General features: G+C 43.6%; 1 protein-coding gene across 1 annotated transcript in view; it reads right to left on the bottom strand.

Moving 5' to 3' along the window:
• SPTBN5 (spectrin beta, non-erythrocytic 5) overlaps window positions 1-19,314 on the bottom strand; it is a 341,199-nt gene that overhangs the window by 260,712 nt on the left and 61,173 nt on the right. Inside the window, exons 12-13 of the mRNA XM_029597445.1 lie at window positions 9,458-9,687; window positions 8,384-8,537 (exon numbers count right to left, since the gene is read on the bottom strand). Coding sequence (XP_029453305.1) covers window positions 8,384-8,537; window positions 9,458-9,687 — 384 coding nt within the window. The remainder of the gene's footprint in view (window positions 1-8,383; window positions 8,538-9,457; window positions 9,688-19,314) is intronic.

The following is a 19,314-nucleotide window of genomic DNA, read 5'->3' as shown; positions in this document are numbered from 1 at the left end:
GTGCATTTGACAGAGTAGATCCTACCATCTTGTTGTTCAGGCTGGAAGCAGTTGGAATATCAGGAAAAGCTTTGCAATGGTTTATATCTTTTCTGCATGGGAGAAAACAGAGTGTCCAAATAAAAGAGTCCTGCTCAAGATGGCATGATATTGAATTGGATGTCCTGCATATCTCTGCATTGTCATCTACCCTATTTAATCTTTATCTTGCTCCATTGGACAAGTTGTTAAAGGGGTTAGGGTTGTCGTATTTCATTTATGCAGATGACGTGCAGATCTTTATCCCATGTGATGAAGATGGTATGTTTCCTCTAGTTTTCTTTCAATTATGTATGATGAGGGTTAAACAGTGTTGCACAAAATGGTCTAGTTCTAAATCTTTTGAAAACACAATTATTGTGGATAGGCTCACCCGTATTACTTTTAAAGGTTCCTCCAATAAATGTTGAGAATATTGTGTTGCCTATTTTCACTGAAGTAAAAAACTTGGGAATTCTTTTGGATTCTCAGCTTACTTTGCGCAATCAGGTTTGTCAAGTGGCTCAATCTTCTTTTTACAAGCTAAAATTAATAAAACCACTTAAACATGGCCCACCGAAGGATATGTTTAGAACTGTGCTTCAGGCCTTGGTTTTGGGTCAGTTGGACCAGCGATTCTCAACTGGTGTGTTACCAAGCACCGGCAGGTGAGTTGCAGCGCCCAGTGTCCCACTGCCCCAGTTATGCTTCCCTTCTCCCTGCCCCAGCTGGCCAATGGGAAACTCTTCCCTTCTTCCTGTCCCCATGGGCCAATCGGAAGCCTCCTCCCTTCTTCCTGTCAGTGGGAGTAGGAAGAAGGGAGGAAGCCTCTGATTGGCTGGTGGGGCAGGAAGAAGGGGCATCCCATAGCATGGAGGTGGGGTGGTTTGGGTGCGGCTGGGAAGAGTGGCAGTGTCCAGGCCAGTAGCGGTGAAGAAGGCCACTACGGGAACTCATCCTTATGATGGCGAAGAGGAAACTCGACCCCGCCAAAGCAAGGCTGCCAAGGGAGCCCATCCCCATGGCGGTAAAAAAGAAGGCCTGCTGGAGTAAAGCTGTGGCGGAACTGGAGCCCATCCCTGCGGCAAAGGAAAAACAGGTTTGGAGATGAGGCCCGGTGCATGCATGTGAGAATGGAAGCTTAAGTGTAGGTGTTTGTTCATGAGAATGGGAGCCTGGGTGTTTATTTATATGTGAGAATGGGAGCCTGAGTGTGGGTGTTTGTGTGTGTGAATAGTAGCCTTGGTGTGGTTGTTTTTGTATATGTGAATGGGAGCATGGGTGTGGGTGTTTGTGTGTGTGTGACTGGGTGCATGAGTGAGAGTTTGTGAGTGTGGTAGAATATGTACCTGGGTGCATGAGTGAGAGTGTGTGTGTGTGGTAGAATGGAAGCAAGAGCATTTGTGTGTGATTGAGAGCTTGTATGTAAGTGAGAGAGCATGTGTGTGATTGAGAGAGAGGAGGTGATGTTTTTCTGTGAGAGAGAGAGAGACTGGTCAGGAAGATGACTAATGTGTGTGAGAAGCAACCCAGAAGGCTGGCTGAGTCAGGCTTTTGTTTGCAACTGCACCATATCTACTAATAAAGAATCCCTGTTGTACCGATCTGTTCTTCTTGGTTGCTACTTTGCTAACTTGGATCGGCTTCTGTATTGTTTCCTAGTGTGTGTGAGAGACAGACTGGTCAGGGAAGTGATGTGTTTCTGTGGGAGAGAGAGAGATAGACTGGTCAGGGAAATGACTGGTGTGTGTGTGTATGTGTGAGAGAGAGACAGAGACTGCTTAGGGAGGAGACTGGGGTATGTGCGAGAAACAAAGACTGGTCAGGGAGGTGATGTGTTTCTGAGAGAGAGAGAGAGAGAGAGACTGGTCAGAGAGGTGACTGATGTGTGTGAGAGACTGGTCAGGTAGGAGACTGGTGTGTGTGTGTGTGTGTGTGTGAGAGAGAGACAGAGACTGGTCAGGGAGGTGACTGGTGTGTGTGAGAAAAACAGAGACTGGTCAGGAAGATGACTTTTGTGTGTGTGTGAGACAGAGACTAGTGAGGGAGATGACTGGTGTGTGTATGAGAGACAGAGACTGGTCAGGGAGGTGTGTGTGAGAGAGAGAGACTGGTTAGGGATGAGACTGGTATGAGAGAGACAGACTTGTCAGGAAGGTGACTGGTGTCTGTGTGAGAGAGACAGACTGGTCAGGGAGGTGACTGGTGTCAGTGTGAGAGAGAGAGACCAGTCAGGAAGGTGACTGGTGTGCATGAGAAAGACAGACTGGTCAGAAAGGTTACTGGTGTGTGTGTGAGACAGAGATTGGCCATGGGATTTAATTGGGATTTGTTTGTGTGTGTGAGTAACTGGTCGTGGGCCCTAAGGAAGAGAACCATGAGGACAGATCTTCAGCAGCCACTGCTGTTTCTGGTGGGTGCTTTTGGCCTGCAAGGGAAAGGAGTAGGAGAGTTGCTGGAGAGGGTAAGTAAAGGTGGTTTTTTAAATTTTATTTTTCTTGATTGACCGCCATTTTAATTATTGGGTATTATGTGATGTATCTGCTGTTTTGAAATATTTTATTGATATTTGGACAATTTTTAATAATTTTTATGAGTTTTTAATTGTTGGATGTTATTCTGTTCATCAGCTGTTTTGTAACATTTATTACTATAGTTTTACAATTATTTCTGTGTGGGGATCTATAGCAGCTTGGCTTATTCTGTTTTCCTAATAGAAGGTTCATTAGCGTTTAGGACCTGGTTTAATATTTGTAGTGTTTCCTTTTCATAGATAGGGTTGTTACTGTTTGAGTGTGTTCCATAATACAGGTGTAACTTTTTGTGGGCTAGTTTGTGCATTATTGCAGAACCTGGGGCTATGCTATCTGCTATATTTCTCTTTCCATTTCTCCAGGTTTGCACTGGTTTTCCATTTCGGTTTCTGTCTCCATATTTATAATCTGTGCTCTTTCTGTACTTGGTGAAGATCAGTTCTGTGTGACATGGTGAGGTATTTTACTAGCATGTGGGCATTTGTATCAATCGTATTTATTGTATTTTCTCAATAGGACATGCATTAGTGGTAAATTACTGTTTTTCATAAGGAAGGCTATTGTGCCTGATAGTAAAGGGAGTTTGTTTTGCTTTTACTAAGATGTTATCAGAACCAGAATAACTTTTTGGTATGGTGAGTTGTATGGGTGGGTAATGCCCTAGTTCTGCTATGTGCACCCATTTTGGGGGGTTGAGGGGGTTCTTGAGGATGCAGAGTGCATGTTTACATTTAGCCCTGTGATGGTCACATGTTCCGTATGTCACGCATGTGAGAACCATCTGTCAGGTGTGTCCCAGCCAAAAAAAGGTTGAGAACCGCTGAGTTGGACTATTGCAGTTTGCTTTACGAGGGGTTGCCTAATAAAATACTGAATGTGTTACAACTCATCCAGCATGCCGCTGCTCATATTTTAACCATCCTGCATCAGAGTGATCATATTCAACCAGTATTAATGGAGTTACATTGGTTAGTGGTGGAGTTAAGATCCAAATTTAAGCTTATTACTTAGTACATAAGCTTTTAATTTCCAAAGAAAAATGTATTTTACAGAAGAAGCTGGAAGGGTATAAACCTGGATATAATTTACGATCCTCTACTAAAGCATTACTGAGGGTGCCAGCTAATAATGTCTACCATTTACAGAGAACTAAGACTAGCGCTTTTTCATATGTTACAGCTGTAATGTGGAATTCTCTCCCAGATCAGCTTAGATTTCAGACTGATGTAAAGGATTTCAGAAAGCAGTTAAAGTTGATTCTGCTTAGGGAAGCATTTGTTTAAAGGCCTGTCCATGATTGTGTGTAATTTTAATTGTATAATATGTTTGATGTTTTAAATTTGGAATTGTTGTAATCCGCACCGAACAGCTGATTGACTGGAGGAAGCGGAATATAGGTGCTTGAATAAATAAAATAAATAAGTAAATGTAGTCTTTAAAGCTGCCAATGGTAGGCTTCTTAGTGCTGCTTGGGGGCTGCTGAGGCAGTGAGGCAATGAAGTATTCAAAAACTTTAGCTACAGTATAAGAGATATTCAATAAAGAAAAATAGAGAGATAGAGTACATGTCTGTGCTGAAGCTCAGACGAAAAAAGACTGAGGAGCTCACTAGGCAATACCTGCAGGGGAACTCCTGCATAAGGGAAGAGGAATAGCCTAGTGGCTAGAGCAGTGGGTTATAAACCAGGAGACCAGGGTTTGAGTCCTGCTGTCACTCCTTGTGACCTTGGGCAAGTCACTTTACCCTCCATTGCCTCAGGTACAAAACTTACAGGCCAATACAGTAAAGCATAGCCACAGTTACCCTGCTTCTAACCCACAATTTGGCCACATAAGTCCAACCCATAATTCACTATCCCTTTTAACCCATCCTTACCACTTCTTGAAATCAACGGATAACCCTTTCCACCCGTGGCATGGGGGGTTGAGAGGGTTCTTGAGGATGCAGAGTGCATGTTTACATTTAGCGCCCGGCTGGACGTCTGAGGTCACGGCTTGCGCTCATGCACCTTCTCCGGCAAGGGCTGCTGGAAGCCGCCTCGCATGGGGAGCGCCCAATCCGCCCCGGGCTGCTGAAGCCGCTCTCGCCGCTGGCTGCCCCCGGGGGGAGGGGAGAGAGGACTGGGGCTGCTCCGGAGCTGTCAGCGCGCCTGCACGGGAGACCGGCACCCATGGACACGGCCAGGGCAGGTGAGCGGGGGCTGGGGGAAAGTTTGCCCGATCCTGGCTCCTCTAAAGGTCTTGTCCCGGGGGGTGAGGGGGTCAGGCAGTGAAGCAATCATTTGCAAAGGACAACAAAACAAACTGCACCAGGCCTTCTCCTGTATCCACTTCCTGGTACCTGTCATTTCAAATGTCATTTGAAATGACATTTGAAATGACAGGTACCAGCGCACCCAGGATACTGTATAGGCGCTATATAGCACTCTATACAGTAAAATGGATTGCGCTTCATGGACGCGCTTTGGACGCAGCTTGCATTTGCATGCCATTTAAATACTGTATCGAGCGGTATGTGATCCAGACTGTGCGTGCGGCAAACGAGGGTGCGCCCAGCACTACCACACTCTTTCTTCCACGTCCTTACTGTATCGGCCTGTTAGATTGTAAGCCCTCTGGGGATAGGGAAATACCTACAATACCTGGATGTAAACCGATGTGATATCTCAGATTGAATATCAGTATATAAAAATAATAAATAAAAAAATATGCTTAGTGGAGCAAAAGCTCTATGAGCTAAGAGAGAAAGCTCCATTCAGCACCATAGATGACATCTCCCCACATGTTATGGCTAAATCAGCCCTGCTTGTTGACAGAGAAAGTCAAATTTTATTGCAGTAGTAAAAAAAAATGTGAGATAAATTCGGTGCTGATTTTTACTAAGGTCTTATTACATCACCCTATCAAGCAGTACATGCTAAAATTAGCATATACCCACAAGCAAAATTAAGCAATGGCATGTGCAAATTAGGGTTTAGTGGGCATGTTCAAAGTAGTGTGGGATATTGTCCTCCAGGGAAACACTAAAAAGCTCCAAGTCTCTCTGTTTACTGTTCCGGCCCCTCCCCTTCAGGAAGCCTGCAGGAAACAGGAGTAGATGGGTGAGTCTGGAGTACACACTGCAGGTAGGATGTGGGGAGAAACTATAGAGGAGCTGCAAAAGGCATAGCTCAAACTGCAGCTGTGATTCCAAGACTTGGGACTCAGCTGAGGATAGAGTGAGGATGCAGAAGTCAGAGAGCTGTGACTTACAGGGGGGAAGGGGGAAAGACAGAGCTGGGGGTCAAAGAGGGAGGAAGAATAATGCTGTGCTCATCCATGGGGGGGTGGGGGGGGATGGAGGAAGAGAGAATGCGGATTAATGGTGGAAAAGAGAAAGAATGATATGCATTATTTCTTCCCCATCCCCCCTGCTAATCAACAATAATTCAGGGTGACCACAACTCAGAAGTTCCCAGGATTGGTGATCCTTTGCTTTTGGGGAAGACCAAGGCCAGGGGGGGCAGGAAGGAAGTGGCAGGCTTTCAGATGTTTTTCTGTAACTTAGTTAGTTTGGTTGGTTCTCTTGACATGCTGTCTTTCTACATCAAACCAAAGCAGTTCACAACAAATAAAAACAAAGTTACAATAAATATATAAAATATTTAAAATGCCAATTGCACAAAACCCTTTAAAAAAAATCCCTCCTCGTGCTGACAATCATCTTCTTACAGAAATACAGGTTCTCGTGGATAAAGACCCTGCTATACAAAATACAAAACTTGTAAATATGGAGGCTGAGGAGAATAAAGAGCTGTGCTTGGAATGAAAAGAGCCTGCTGCCTGTGTACAAAATCTGCATGATGCATCCTCAAAATAGGGGCTCAGCAGCCCTGCCCTGGGAGAATCCCTCGCAGCAGGGGCACAACCTGATTAGTCACAGTATATAAAGGGAGCAGCAGAGACTAATTCCTGCGAACACAACAAACTCCTGTGATATTACTTCCAGAAACTCTGTCAGGCTGAGGAGCTCCCTTCAATACCTGAATCAACTCCAGTTCAAGGTATACGTGGAGGTTTATTCAAAAGTATTTAGGCAGAATCAAAATAGCAACCTGACTTGCATTTCTGCAAGGTAAGGCTATGCAGCATAGGGATCATGCAAACACAGTCCAAGATCCAGTCTGGGTGATTTGATCCAGTTATATCAATATGCTATATATTTAACAGTTACACAAACTTTGAAATCTTTAAATAAGGCTTCAACAATACTTTTCTACTTACAGCAGCAGCTATACAGATACATAGAAATGAGTATTCATGGGGCTCTCTGGGTCCATGACTTAACTCATCTTGGCCTCTGGCCTTCAAATTGCCAGGACACTGTGGTGTTCCCTGGAATCCCCTTTGAACCCCTGAGGACCAATTCAGATCCTCAGAGGTGGGGTCATGTACTAAACTAACAACTGTTTCAACCCATCTCTGCTTAAGCCACTCTGTGATTTTACATGCAAGGCACCAGCCTCTGACTGGGCAAACCTCAGGTTGAGGCCTGCCTGAACACAATTTGCCCTGACACTCTTATCGTATGCCCTTGTTCCTGCTCCATTCCTGTTACTCTGGATCCTCACCTCACTTCCACTCTGCCCCAGTTCTCCACAGCCTGCCACATCTTCTACCTTGCTTCTGGACCCTCCTGCTTTCTCTGCTCACGTTCAGATTTCTCCTTGACTGGATTGGATTACTAGCTGGTCTGTTATCCCTGGTGCTTAGCTATTCCAGATATGATTTTTCATATGTATTAGTTGCATATGGCTTGACCTACTCCAAAAGCCCCACCTCAAGACCGGACCCCTGAACATCAAGGCCTAACACCTGTTATTACCTTTAACAGAAGATATGGGGGTAACCTGCATGGAGCAGTAGTTATTACTATAAGCAACTTTCTGGGAAGACTGGAAGGACCATTTGGTCTTTATCTGTCGTCACCAACATAAAGCCCCAACTTCCACCCATGAAGGCTGGACACCTTCCGCCCAAACATTAAGCCCCCCCCCTTCCTTATCACTCTGGAGGATATCTTGCCTTCACCATCTTCATGTGGGTCCAGCCTTCAAGCTGGGGCTTGATGTTAAGGGGGCTTGATTCTGGGGAAGTCTAGATGTGAAGTGTTGCAGCCTCGATGTTCATGGGGAGGGGGGAGATGTCTACGAGATTCATTCTGGAGGGGTAGGAGGAGTTCAGGGCTTCATGTTTGTGAGGTAGGTTGGGGATTCATGTTGGTGAGGGTCTTTATGTGGTGTGCTGGGGCCCTGAAGTTCTGTGAGAGGTAGGGGGTGGAGTCCTTAATGCGAGTGTTAAAGCACAGATCAGGGGTTGAGGTTGATCTTGTTAGGAAGGCTGAAATCCCCTAAACTAACCAGCTCTTTCACTTTCAGCCAGCTAATATGGGGGATTTCATGATCCAGTATGTGCACGCTACCCTTTTAGGAGTTAATGTGAATGCTAACAGTATGTTTGCGCTATGGGGGGAAACTTTTCACACACACATGCTAAAATGTAGTGTATTCCATACTAAGAGTCTTTTAGCACGCATGCAAAAATGTTTAGCATGAGAATGCTACAAATGTTTTAATGCAAATTTTAGTGCTCAATTGCAATGCATTGAAGCCTACTAGAAATTACATGAATTAGCAAACAAGGAAAATGTTATCAGGTAATTTCCTGATGGAAAGAAAGGACTGCAATAATTTTTCCTTAATAAAGAATAGAAAGGAATTGATTGAGTGCCATAATAGCAAAATAGATAAAGCAAAGATAAGCACAAAATATGAAAGAATATAATAAAGTACCCTATGCTTCTGTATAGAGACTGTAATCTGGTTGAGGTCCCTTCCCACTGTGGCCGTTTTCACCAGCTGCCGTTTCTCACGAAGCCAGGATTCCTCTTCTCTACAGTCACGGAAAAACTCAAAAAGCTTGAAGTTTTCTTCCAGTTTGGTTTGTCTATAAGAATGAAAAACAGCCATTTAAAATAGCAAGAATTAAATTAAGAAGTATTAGAAATAAAGGATGGTTTAATCACAGCCCTCAAGCATGCAAGACAAGATTGATACTGAATTTTCCTTTCATACCAGATTAGGGCGTGTCCCTCCAGTTAGGCACTGGGCTAGATTCTGGATACAATATAGAACCTAGTGTGGAATCATCTCCTCCTAGGGATGATAATTCCTATTAATCAGTAGCCCACTGCATCGATGAAGCACTGTGTGCCTAGCTCCAGGACTGAATGAATATGAAGACTAAATTGTTCTTTCCTCCTTATGCAAGCAGAAGTGGAGTTAATTTAACACTCCAGGCCAGGGGTAGGGTCAATCAGTGGTGTAGGCTAGTAAAGGTCAGGAATAAATAACCAAAGGCATTGAATTCCTTTTCATAGCTAGACAAAATAGCATCTCTAGGCTACAACTGAGTAACATGATAAACAGCGTCTATTGAGCATCACATTTGGAAAAAGTCAAACCTCCTGGCTAGTAACCTAGATCATCACCACCTGAAAATGGCTTTTGAGAGAAAGACTTTGACACCTATTAGCAGAGCTATCATTCTGAAAACTTCAGAGAGAATCTTCAAGTGGTAGTTGTAACCAACAAAATTTAGCACAGTGCTTAAGAGAAAACAAGAGCAAGCTTAATAAGATAATTAGATGGAAAGGGGTAAAGGGTATGCATAGAAGAGGGGAAGAATGTTACTCAGCTTAGGGATCACCTACCCAAGAAGTGCTTAACATGTACCAGGTTGCTAGGCAATTCACTCTCTCCCCTCTAGGGCTCATAAACTGCAAAGGTAAAGGTTAACCCTTTGCTGTCTGAATGGAAATAATCTTGTGTTGTCATTTTCCCAAGCCCCCCAAAACCCAGCCTTACCTTGATTTGCTGAGAGCCGTGAGTTTCTGATAAAGCTGGTTGAGGGTCTGCACTTTGGCCTGAAGCAGCTCTGATTTGATTGCTTTTCCCTTGGCCTCTGTTGCCTGCTGGGAGAGGGATCTCACTTTCTCCCCGTGGGTGGAGATTTGAGACTCAGCTAAACTGAGCTTGTGCAGCAGGTCTTCCACCTCTAAGAGCTGCTTTCCATAGTCCTGGGAACTCACCAGATCCTGAAAGAATGGGAAGAAATTCTTTAAAGGAGAAGTATTCTATTGTACCTTACCTGCATACTCCTTTTTCTCCACCCTCTCACATACATTTTTCCAAATAAACAATAATACCCAAAAATCTAACTAAATAGATGACAAAGTTCTGCCTGGTTACGTGCTAGCTGTCTGGAACAAGATGACACAAAGAATCTTTGGCTTCATAAACAGTATCTCATACTTTCCTGTTTCTGTGATGCTTCTTTCTTTTCCTTGCTCATCCGTTCTGCAGATTTTATAACTTAACTCCAGATATAGATCTTGCATGTAACTATTTTAGAAGGCACCAGACATCTGGCAATGTGCCCCCGCCCCTTCCCACTACATCCTGATGAAATGAATACTCTATTAGTTTTGGCGGATAGAAATAATATCTACCAGGGTTGTTGGATTCTCGCCTACTCCATTATTTCAACAATTTATTTATTTATTTGATTTATATTCCACCTTTCGGCACTTCAGAGCAGATTACATTCAGGTGCTATAGGTATTTCCCTATCCCCAGAGGGATAACCAGAATAGAGAGTGGTAGGACTTCTCAAGGCCTTCACCATGGAGTAATGTACTTACTCGCCATAACTAATCTAACTTCTAACTTGTTCATATTTTCTATACAATACATCTATAAGTAAGTGATAGATTTGATATATAGCATGAAACAATAATGAGGCAGAATCTAATAGACATATGCCTAAAATTAAATCACAAAAATGGTGGTATGGGGGAGAATCCAAAAGAAACAGTGAGGAGCACAGCCTAAAGAAAATGTGAAAAGAAAACGATAAAGGAAGAAAAGAATTCTGTTAATATTGGGCCTGATATTCAAAGCATGTTCAGCGCTATTTAGCCAGATAAGCTGTACTTATGTGGCTAAGTAGCAACCTCTGAATATGCTTCTATGTTCAGGGTCCAACGTTTAGCCATATAAGTCCCTTATAAGTCTAAAAGTTACTCGCACAAAAAGTAGGCATTTACTGAGCAGATCAGAGGCGGATCAGAGGAGGAGCGAGTTAGCCATATTATAAGGCTAACTACTGATATTTGGAGTTAGATGGATAAGTATACGTTTAGATGCCCCCATAGAGCAGATCTAAATTTAGCCGGGTAGACTTATCCAGCTAAGTGAGTACATATATATGTGTACATTTAGCGGCTTCGCCATGCTGCTGAATATACATTGTAACTTAGCTGGATAAGTTCTAACTGGTTAAGTTACTTACACGGCCAGCTTTGAATACATAATGGATAATTTATAGAACAAAAACATATCCATAAACTTCCCAGCCATCATCCATTGGTACTAAGAAACTCTACTCCTAGCTGGCTTTTAGAATCAAACAGAAAATGAAATTGTGAAGGCTCAAAGAAGATATAATGTATCTCCCCAAGAATTAAAACACATTTTTAAGGAAATCTGGTAACTATTTTAATAACTAAGGAGACAACATCCTGCACACATATATATATATGTGCAGGATGCACTTAATACCTTGGCCCTATGCCTAGTCACCGAACACTACACCAGCAAGCATTAGGCTCGCCGGTCAATCCACCTTGCTTACATACTGTGTTAAACCCAGTTCTTTGTATCCAAGTTTGATTACCCTGGTTTAATGTAAGACATTCTCATATCATGGTTATTGTTGGAATGTAAACCGACGTGATTGGTAACTATGTTACTTGAATATCGGTATATAAAAATGCTAAATAAATAAATAAATTATATATATATATATATATATATATATATATATATATCTGAATAGTCTTATGTGTGTGTGTATATATATATATATATATATATATATATATATATATATATATATAAAAATATGTAGAAAGAAATTCTTAGAGACGTGCAGGATGTTGTTTCCATGGGTATTAAAATAGTTACCAGATTTCCTTAAAAATGTGTTTTAATTCTTGGGAAGATACATTATATCTTCTTTGAGCCTTCACAATTTCATTTTTTGTTTGATTCTAAAAGCCAGCTAGGAGTAGAGTTTCTTAGTACCAATGGATGATCGCTGGGAAGTTTATGGATATGTTTTTGTTCTATAAATTATCCATTATGTATTCAAAGCTGGCCGAGTAAGTAACTTAACCAGTTAGAACTTATCCAGCTAAGTTACAATGTATATTCAGCAGCATGGCGAAGCCGCTAAATGTACACATATATATGTACTCACTTAGCTGGATAAGTCTACCCGGCTAAGTTTAGACCTGCTCTATGGGGGCGACTAAACGTACACATATACTTATCCATCTAACTCCAAATATCGGTAGTTAGCCTTATAATATGGCTAACTCGCTCCAACTCTGATCCGCCTCTGATCTGCTCAGTAAATGCCTACTTTTTGTGCGAGTAACATTTAGACTTATAAGGGACTTATATGGCTAAGCAGTGCACCCTGAACATAGATGCATATTCAGCGGTCGCTACTTAGCCACATAAGTACAGCTTTATAGCAGGAAATATCCATACTTTCTGGCCATAGAATATGCTTGATGCTTTCTTTTAAAAAAGGCATGATACTGAATCTGTGTCCTGGGATATGATGATGAATATCAATAGGGTGACCTCTCTAAAATACCTGTCAAATCTAAACTAACAATGGGTAGCTCTTTCCCTTGTACATTCCCGCTTTGATTTCCTCCCCTTCTCCCTGATGGGAAGAAGTCGATTCTGTTCATGGGAGGAATGGCCTCTCTTGAGATTCCCAGGGTTCCAGTAAGATACTGCTTAAGCTTGTCAATTGGAGATACTTAAAAGTGAATTTTCAACAGCTGCGCGCGTAAAAATTAGCAGTTACATATATAAACTAGCATATACACAACTACATGCTATTTTAGAAACCTCAACATGCACATGTAAATCAGGAAATGCGAGTGTAGAAAAGGGGTGTTTCAGGGCAGGGCCCACATTTACATGAGTAAATTGCTATTTTATAAGCAATTTACGCATGTAAATTTGGCGGCTTACTCTCATATATTTACTCCTGCTCAATATCTGGAGTAAGTGTTCATAAAAGTCTTAAAAGAAAAATGCTGACTGGGTGGGCGGGGAGTCTAGGTGAAACGGGGAGGCTTCAGGCTGAAGAGCCAGGAACATTTCGATGACCTGAGGTTGGACTGGGCAAACTGGTAGACTAATTGGTGAGACTGGTAATTTCATTGCCGCGCACATTAGAAATTCTCCCGGCTTATGTGTGTAAAAGCCAACTTATGGGGGCAAATAAATAAATCTGCATGTTAAATCTCCTCATGCATCACTTTAAATTTAGATGTAAAAATACATGGATATACCTGTTACACACACGTAGCCGGCTAAATTCCGATTTATCCGGCTAAGTAGTGACATTTTGGCACTTATCCAGATAAGTTCCGAGTTATCCAACTAAGTAGTGGCACTTATCCATACAAATTTTGATTTATCGAGCAAATCTGCTACTTAGCTGGATAAGACTTAAAACACTACTTATATGGCTAGGTCAGATAACCGGATATGTCTAAAAAGAACTACTTATCCAGCTTTCTGATTTACCCGGATAAGTAGCACTTGGGGTTTTTTTTTTTACTTATTTGGCTATCTGACTTGGCCAGATAAGTGGCGATTTAAAATGTATCTGGCTATGCAGCAGCTTTGCCACTTCGTAGTTGAATAAATTGATACTTATCCAGACAAGTGCTCCTACTTAGCCAGATAACTTGCAATTTATCCGGATAAGTGCAAAAAATGTTTTTGTGCATTTTTTTTACATGCATGTGCATGTTCCCAGGTACATTTACGCATATTTTATAACCTACATACACAGTATACAAAAGAGGTTATAAAATACCAGAGAGGTTTTGTGCGCACCCATATATATATGGGCTCCTGCATGTATGTTGTAAAGTTATACTCCCTGGGAACAACTGGAAAATTTAGAAACCTCAAATTCAAAACCTTGGACATGTTTTCCAAGTTTCCAATTTTTCATGCACCAAATTCTTATCCTGAAGCAGCGCAGCTTTCACTGAACCCAATTGCTCAGTACGCTGAGCATTATCCTTAATTTGAACACGATGTTCTGCTAAGCTTTTCTCTTGCACTTTAGAGCAAAAGTAAATTTCCACCATCCGCACTGCCATTGAAGAAACAGTCTGTTCCAAACCTGCTACAACTGACCAGATGGCAGGGTGGCAGGTTTTCTCATAGGATGCCTAGCTCTCAAGTTGGTTATTGCAGCTTCTAAAAGTGGATGATCAGTCACACTTACCCCTGCTCCTGAGGCCAAATGCCATCCAAAGGTCTCAGATCTCCAGTTGTTCTCTCACTCTCCTGGTTCATTGCCAGCTTTCATAAAATCATGATTATCCAGCTAAAATTTGGTTGGACAATGTAGGGGCATTCTGGGGGTGTTTCTGGGCAGAATTATCCAGCTATTTCTGGTCATGCTAGATAGCAGTCTTAAAGTTAGCCCAATAAAATTAGCCAGCTAACTTTGGAGAGATATTCAGCGGTGCAGCTGCACTATTGAATATAGCTGGCTATCTTAAAGATACCTGGCTAAGTTCATCAGGCTAACTTTAGGACTTCTCTACGGCATGATCAGAGTTAGCCAGTTCCTGTTCATACCCCAGATCAGTTCAGGCAAGTGGGTTTTGCATGCCTACCAGCAGATGGAGCAGAGAATTAAAAAAAAACTTTTCATGCATTGCTACATAATCGAGAGTGCTACCTAGAGTCCCTCAGTATTTCTCTGTCTCCCGCAGATGGTAGGGGTATAAAACCAGCAGTCTGGAGTTTTGAAAGAGTTAAAAAAAAAAGAAAGAAAGAAACATGAAGAAAAGAAGAGAAGAAAGGGTTTGGCTCCCTAAGGTGCTAGATTCCTTCATGGGCCATCCCTTAGATCGAGCCGGGCTAGCTGGGTGATCCCTGGCTGTCTCGGCCTGAAGTAAGTAGAGGAATTGAAAGTCAGGGGTCCTGGTTCCCTCGGTCCTTTTGGATCCCCCTCACCTGTTCCTGGCTGCAAGACTCAGGGAAGTATCCCCTTATTGTCATGTTTTGTTTAAGATGGCTGCCTTGCTTTTTTTTTTTGCTTAAAAAAAAAAAAAAAAAAAAAAAAGCAATAGAGTAAATTGTAAATGAGGCAGAGATCTGCCAGCACTTGTGATGCTTTGGTTCTGCTGGTACTGTAAGAGGGCACGAGAAGAGAAACCGCAGCTGCACACCTGAGGTCCGGGAGGGCTCAGCAGGCCTTTGTGCAGGCGGTGTGGCACGCGTCGGGAGGATGTGCTCCTCTACCTGGGGGTCCAGGTGGGCTCTCAGAGGTGGGTGCGCTGTCGGGTCGGTGCATACTTGTGAGGGCAGTATGGCGCAGACTGCGCAATGCACCAAATCTTTCAGGGCCTGCAGAGAACAGGGGCCTGCAGAGAACAGGGGCCTGCAGAGAACAGGGCCTGCAGAGAACAGTGTTTGCATCTGAATGCAGGCCTAGTGCTTTGTCCCGATTGTGCCTCCGGAGGCAAAGCCAATTTCTTGGGGACAACAGGCAAGTATTTCACCCGTCAGGTACTGGCAAGGAGGCCACCAGAGATAAGGAAGTGGCGGCCATCTTGTCTCCATGTGATAGGAGGCAGATGGAGCCTGGGGAGGACAGAGACTCACTGTCCCCACTCTCATGGTGGGTGCAGGGCGTTCCTGAGGATCAGGACAGCAGGGAAGAGCCAGCTGAGGAGCTTGCTGAGGCGGCTAGTAATTCAGAGCAGTTTTTTCCACTGGCTTTGTCCTACTACTGCATAAGGCTTATCTAGCCAGGCAGGATACCAGTGATTCAAACTGGTATCCTGCCTGGCTAGATAAGGCTTATTTAGCCAGGCAGGGGACAGAGGTGATGCGCCTGTGCGATATACAGGCTGCGCGGCTCACTATGATGTGCAGTTGGAAGCCTCACAGATGATGAGAAGTCCATCTCTGCACATTGGAGGGGTCTCAAGGGGGAGCTGGTAACCTGAGAAAGGGTCCCGGGGGGCCACCTGTTGCATAAGGTTCCAGATGTGCATCAGTCCCGATTGGATCTGGTGAAGGTTCCAGTGGTGAAAGGTCCACCTGTTCTGAAGGAGGAGTTGTGATCCCTCATCCCTCAGGTTCCTGATGAGCTAGGAATCGAGATTACACTTCAGGAGTCAGACAGTGAAGGGGTGTGCCCGGTTCGGGTCTGGACCCTGAGTCTTTGAGCAGCTTTCGGTGGTAGCCTTATGCAAAGAGCCAGTTTAGGTGGGGTACAGAAGGATCAGGAAAGGGATTATACCCAGATGGCCAGTTACATGCAGGCGGTCCAGTTGGAGGCCGGGTTGGCCTATATGGCACATACTCTGTAGGTTTTGGTCTGTGCATCCACTAGAAGCATGGTCTCAGCAGTTGCAGCTCACAAACTCCTAAGGTTGTGAAATTGATCAGCAGATGTGGTTGTCTAAGATGCAGCTCTGTAAGCTCCCTTTTTAAGGGGAAGCTGGTGACACATTTGGGGGAAGTCAAAGGAGAATGAGTTACCAGAGGATAAGAAGAGTAGCAAGATGACATGCCCATCTCATTCCCATTTTCAGACATGAGGAGGTTTCTGTCCGGCAAGAGTTTTCAGCCTCGGGGCAGAAGCAAACTTGGAGAAGACTGTAGTCTTTTTAGGATGCCTGCAGACCACCACCCCCCTCCCCCCCCAAGGGTTTTTTTCTTCCTGGTCAGGGGACTGGAGTAGGAAAGCCCTCACAATGAAGCCAGGATGAGCCACTCTGCTGCTGAAGCTGTATGATAAACATTGACCTGCCTGTAAGGAGTGTGGATCAAAGTCACATCAGATCAGTGGATCTTGGAGAGATGGTTGTGCTTGGAAGTGTAAGAGACAGTTGCACTTGAAAAGTTTCACATCCAGTCAAAGAAGCCATCATGGAGTCTCATTGCACATCCTGAGGTAAGCAAGAGGTGGTTTGGGATATGCTACGGCGGTTGCAGAGGCTAGATGCAATTGTTTTAAGTCCCACCAACAGAACGGAGACAGTGGAGGCCCTCGATGTATTTTGTAGTTCCTAAGAAGGAAGGCACTTTTCCAGCCCTTTCTAGTTCTCCAAAAGATATATTTGGCATTGCAAGTTCCATGTTTTGCAGATGGGGATGGCAATAGTTTGTGGGGGAGTTTTCCTGCCGGCGTTGGATCTGGTGGAGGCCTATTCACATATTCCCTTATGTATAGAGCATCATAAGTTTCTGGGATTCATGGTATTAGGGTAGCTTTTCCAGTTTTCAGGCTCCCTTTTTTCGACTAGCAACAACACTGCAGACTTTCACAAAGGTGATGATGATGGTGATGGTGGCGGTTGCAGAGGCTAGAGAAAAGAGGGGATTCTAGTTCATCCTTATCTGTTCGACTGGTTCATCAGAGCATAATCAGAGGAGAAATGCAGTCTTGCGATTTGGTGGGTCATGGAGAGTTGGCGATCCCTCGACTAGGGGATAAGCCTGGTAAAGTGTCATCTGATGCCGATGCAATCATTGGAATACCTGGGGGTGCGGTTTGATGTACAGTTTGGATGGGTGTTTCTTTCTTCAGAGAGAATTGTGAAGTTGCAGGTACAAGTAACTCATCTGTTGCTCCTCTCAGTGCTCAGAACATAAGAACATAAGAACATAAGAAAATGCCATACTGGGTCAGACCAAGGGTCCATCAAGCCCAGCATCCTGTTTCCAACAGTGGCCAATCCAGGCCATAAGAACCTGGCAAGTACCCAAAAACTAAGTCTATTCCATGTAACCATTGCTAATGGCAGTGGCTATTCTCTAAGTGAACCTAATAGCAGGTAATGGACTTCTCCTCCAAGAACTTATCCAATCCTTTTTTAAACACAGCTATACTACCTGCACGAACCACATTCTCTGGCAACAAATTCCAGAGTTTAATTGTGCGTTGAGTAAAAAAGAACTTTCTCCGATTAGTTTTAAATGTGCCCCATGCTAACTTCATGGAGTGTCCCCTAGTCCTTCTACTATCTGAAAGAGTAAATAACCGATTCACATCTACCCGTTCTAGACCTCTCATGATTTTAAACACCTCTATCATATCCCCCCTCAGTCGTCTCTTCTCCAAGCTGAAAAGTCCTAATCTCTTTAGTCTTTCCTCATAGGGGAGTTGTTCCATTCCCCTTATCATTTTGGTAGCCCTTCTCTGTACCTTCTCCATCGCAATTATATCTTTTTTGAGATGCGGCGACCAGAATTGTACACAGTATTCAAGGTGCGGTCTCACCATGGAGCGATACAGAGGCATTATGACATTTTCCGTTTTATTCATCATTCCTTTTCTAATAATTCCCAACATTCTGTTTGCTTTTTTGACTGCCGCAGCACACTGAACCGACGATTTCAATGTGTTATCCACTATGACACCTAGATCTCTTTCTTGGGTTGTAGCACCTAATATGGAACCCAACATCGTGTAATTATAGCATGGGTTATTTTTCCCTATATGCATCACCTTGCACTTTTCCACATTAAATTTCATCTGCCATTTGGATGCCCAATTTTCCAGTCTCACAAGGTCTTCCTGCAATTTATCACAATCTGCTTGTGATTTAACTACTCTGCACAATTTTGTGTCATCTGCAAATTTGATTATCTCACTCGTCGTATTTCTTTCCAGATCATTTATAAATATATTGAACAGTAAGGGTCCCAATACAGATCCCTGAGGCACTCCACTGTCCACTCCCTTCCACTGAGAAAATTGCCCATTTAATCCTACTCTCTGTTTCCTGTCTTTTAGCCAGTTTGCAATCCACGAAAGGACATCGCCACCTATCCCATGACTTTTTACTTTTCCTAGAAGCCTCTCATGAGGAACTTTGTCAAACGCCTTCTGAAAATCCAAGTATACTATATCTACCAGTTCACCTTTATCCACATGTTTATTAACTCCTTCAGAGTCTGGAATTATTTGCAGGTCCTGGGCTCCATGTCTCCCACGCTAGTTTTTGGTACTATGGGCATTTGCTTACGTACGATCCCTCCTGAGGGTATTTTTGGCCTGTTGGAATCCATTGTTGAGGGGGTTTCTTCTGCCATTGCCACTGTAGGTGGACTTCATATCCACGCTCATGTGGTGGTTTCAGCCACTAATTGAGAAAAAGGGGGTAAATCTGGAGGCTCTGTACTGGGTGGTGCTGACCTCAGATGCCAGCTGACCTCAGATGCCAGCCTCAGAGGGCGGTCTGTCAGAAGCGGATGACTTAATGCCTTTGGTCGCCAACAGAAGCATCCTTGTCTAATGGTTTGCAGGGCATTTTTGTTGTTCCTTCCACAGGTCCAAGGAGGAATGGTAAGAGTCTTCTCGGAAAATGCAATGATGGTGGCGTATATCATTCGTCCAGGAGGGACGAGGAGTCATGGGATGGCTCTGGAGACCCAGGAGCTGTTTGTTTGGGCAGAACAGCATCTGGAGGGAATAGTGGCACAGAATGTCTCAGGAGTGGGTAATGTGCAGGCAGATTATCTCAGCAGATATCAGTCGAACCCGGGGGAATGAGAGTTTATCCTTGGAGGCCTGGAACCTCATTTGCACT

The sequence above is a fragment of the Rhinatrema bivittatum genome, chromosome 4 (genome assembly GCF_901001135.1).
Source record: "Rhinatrema bivittatum chromosome 4, aRhiBiv1.1, whole genome shotgun sequence".
In the NCBI taxonomy this organism is placed as follows: domain Eukaryota; kingdom Metazoa; phylum Chordata; class Amphibia; order Gymnophiona; family Rhinatrematidae; genus Rhinatrema; species Rhinatrema bivittatum.
Note: the sequence above shows the minus strand (reverse complement) of the source record. Positions and strands in the feature narration are given on the sequence as shown.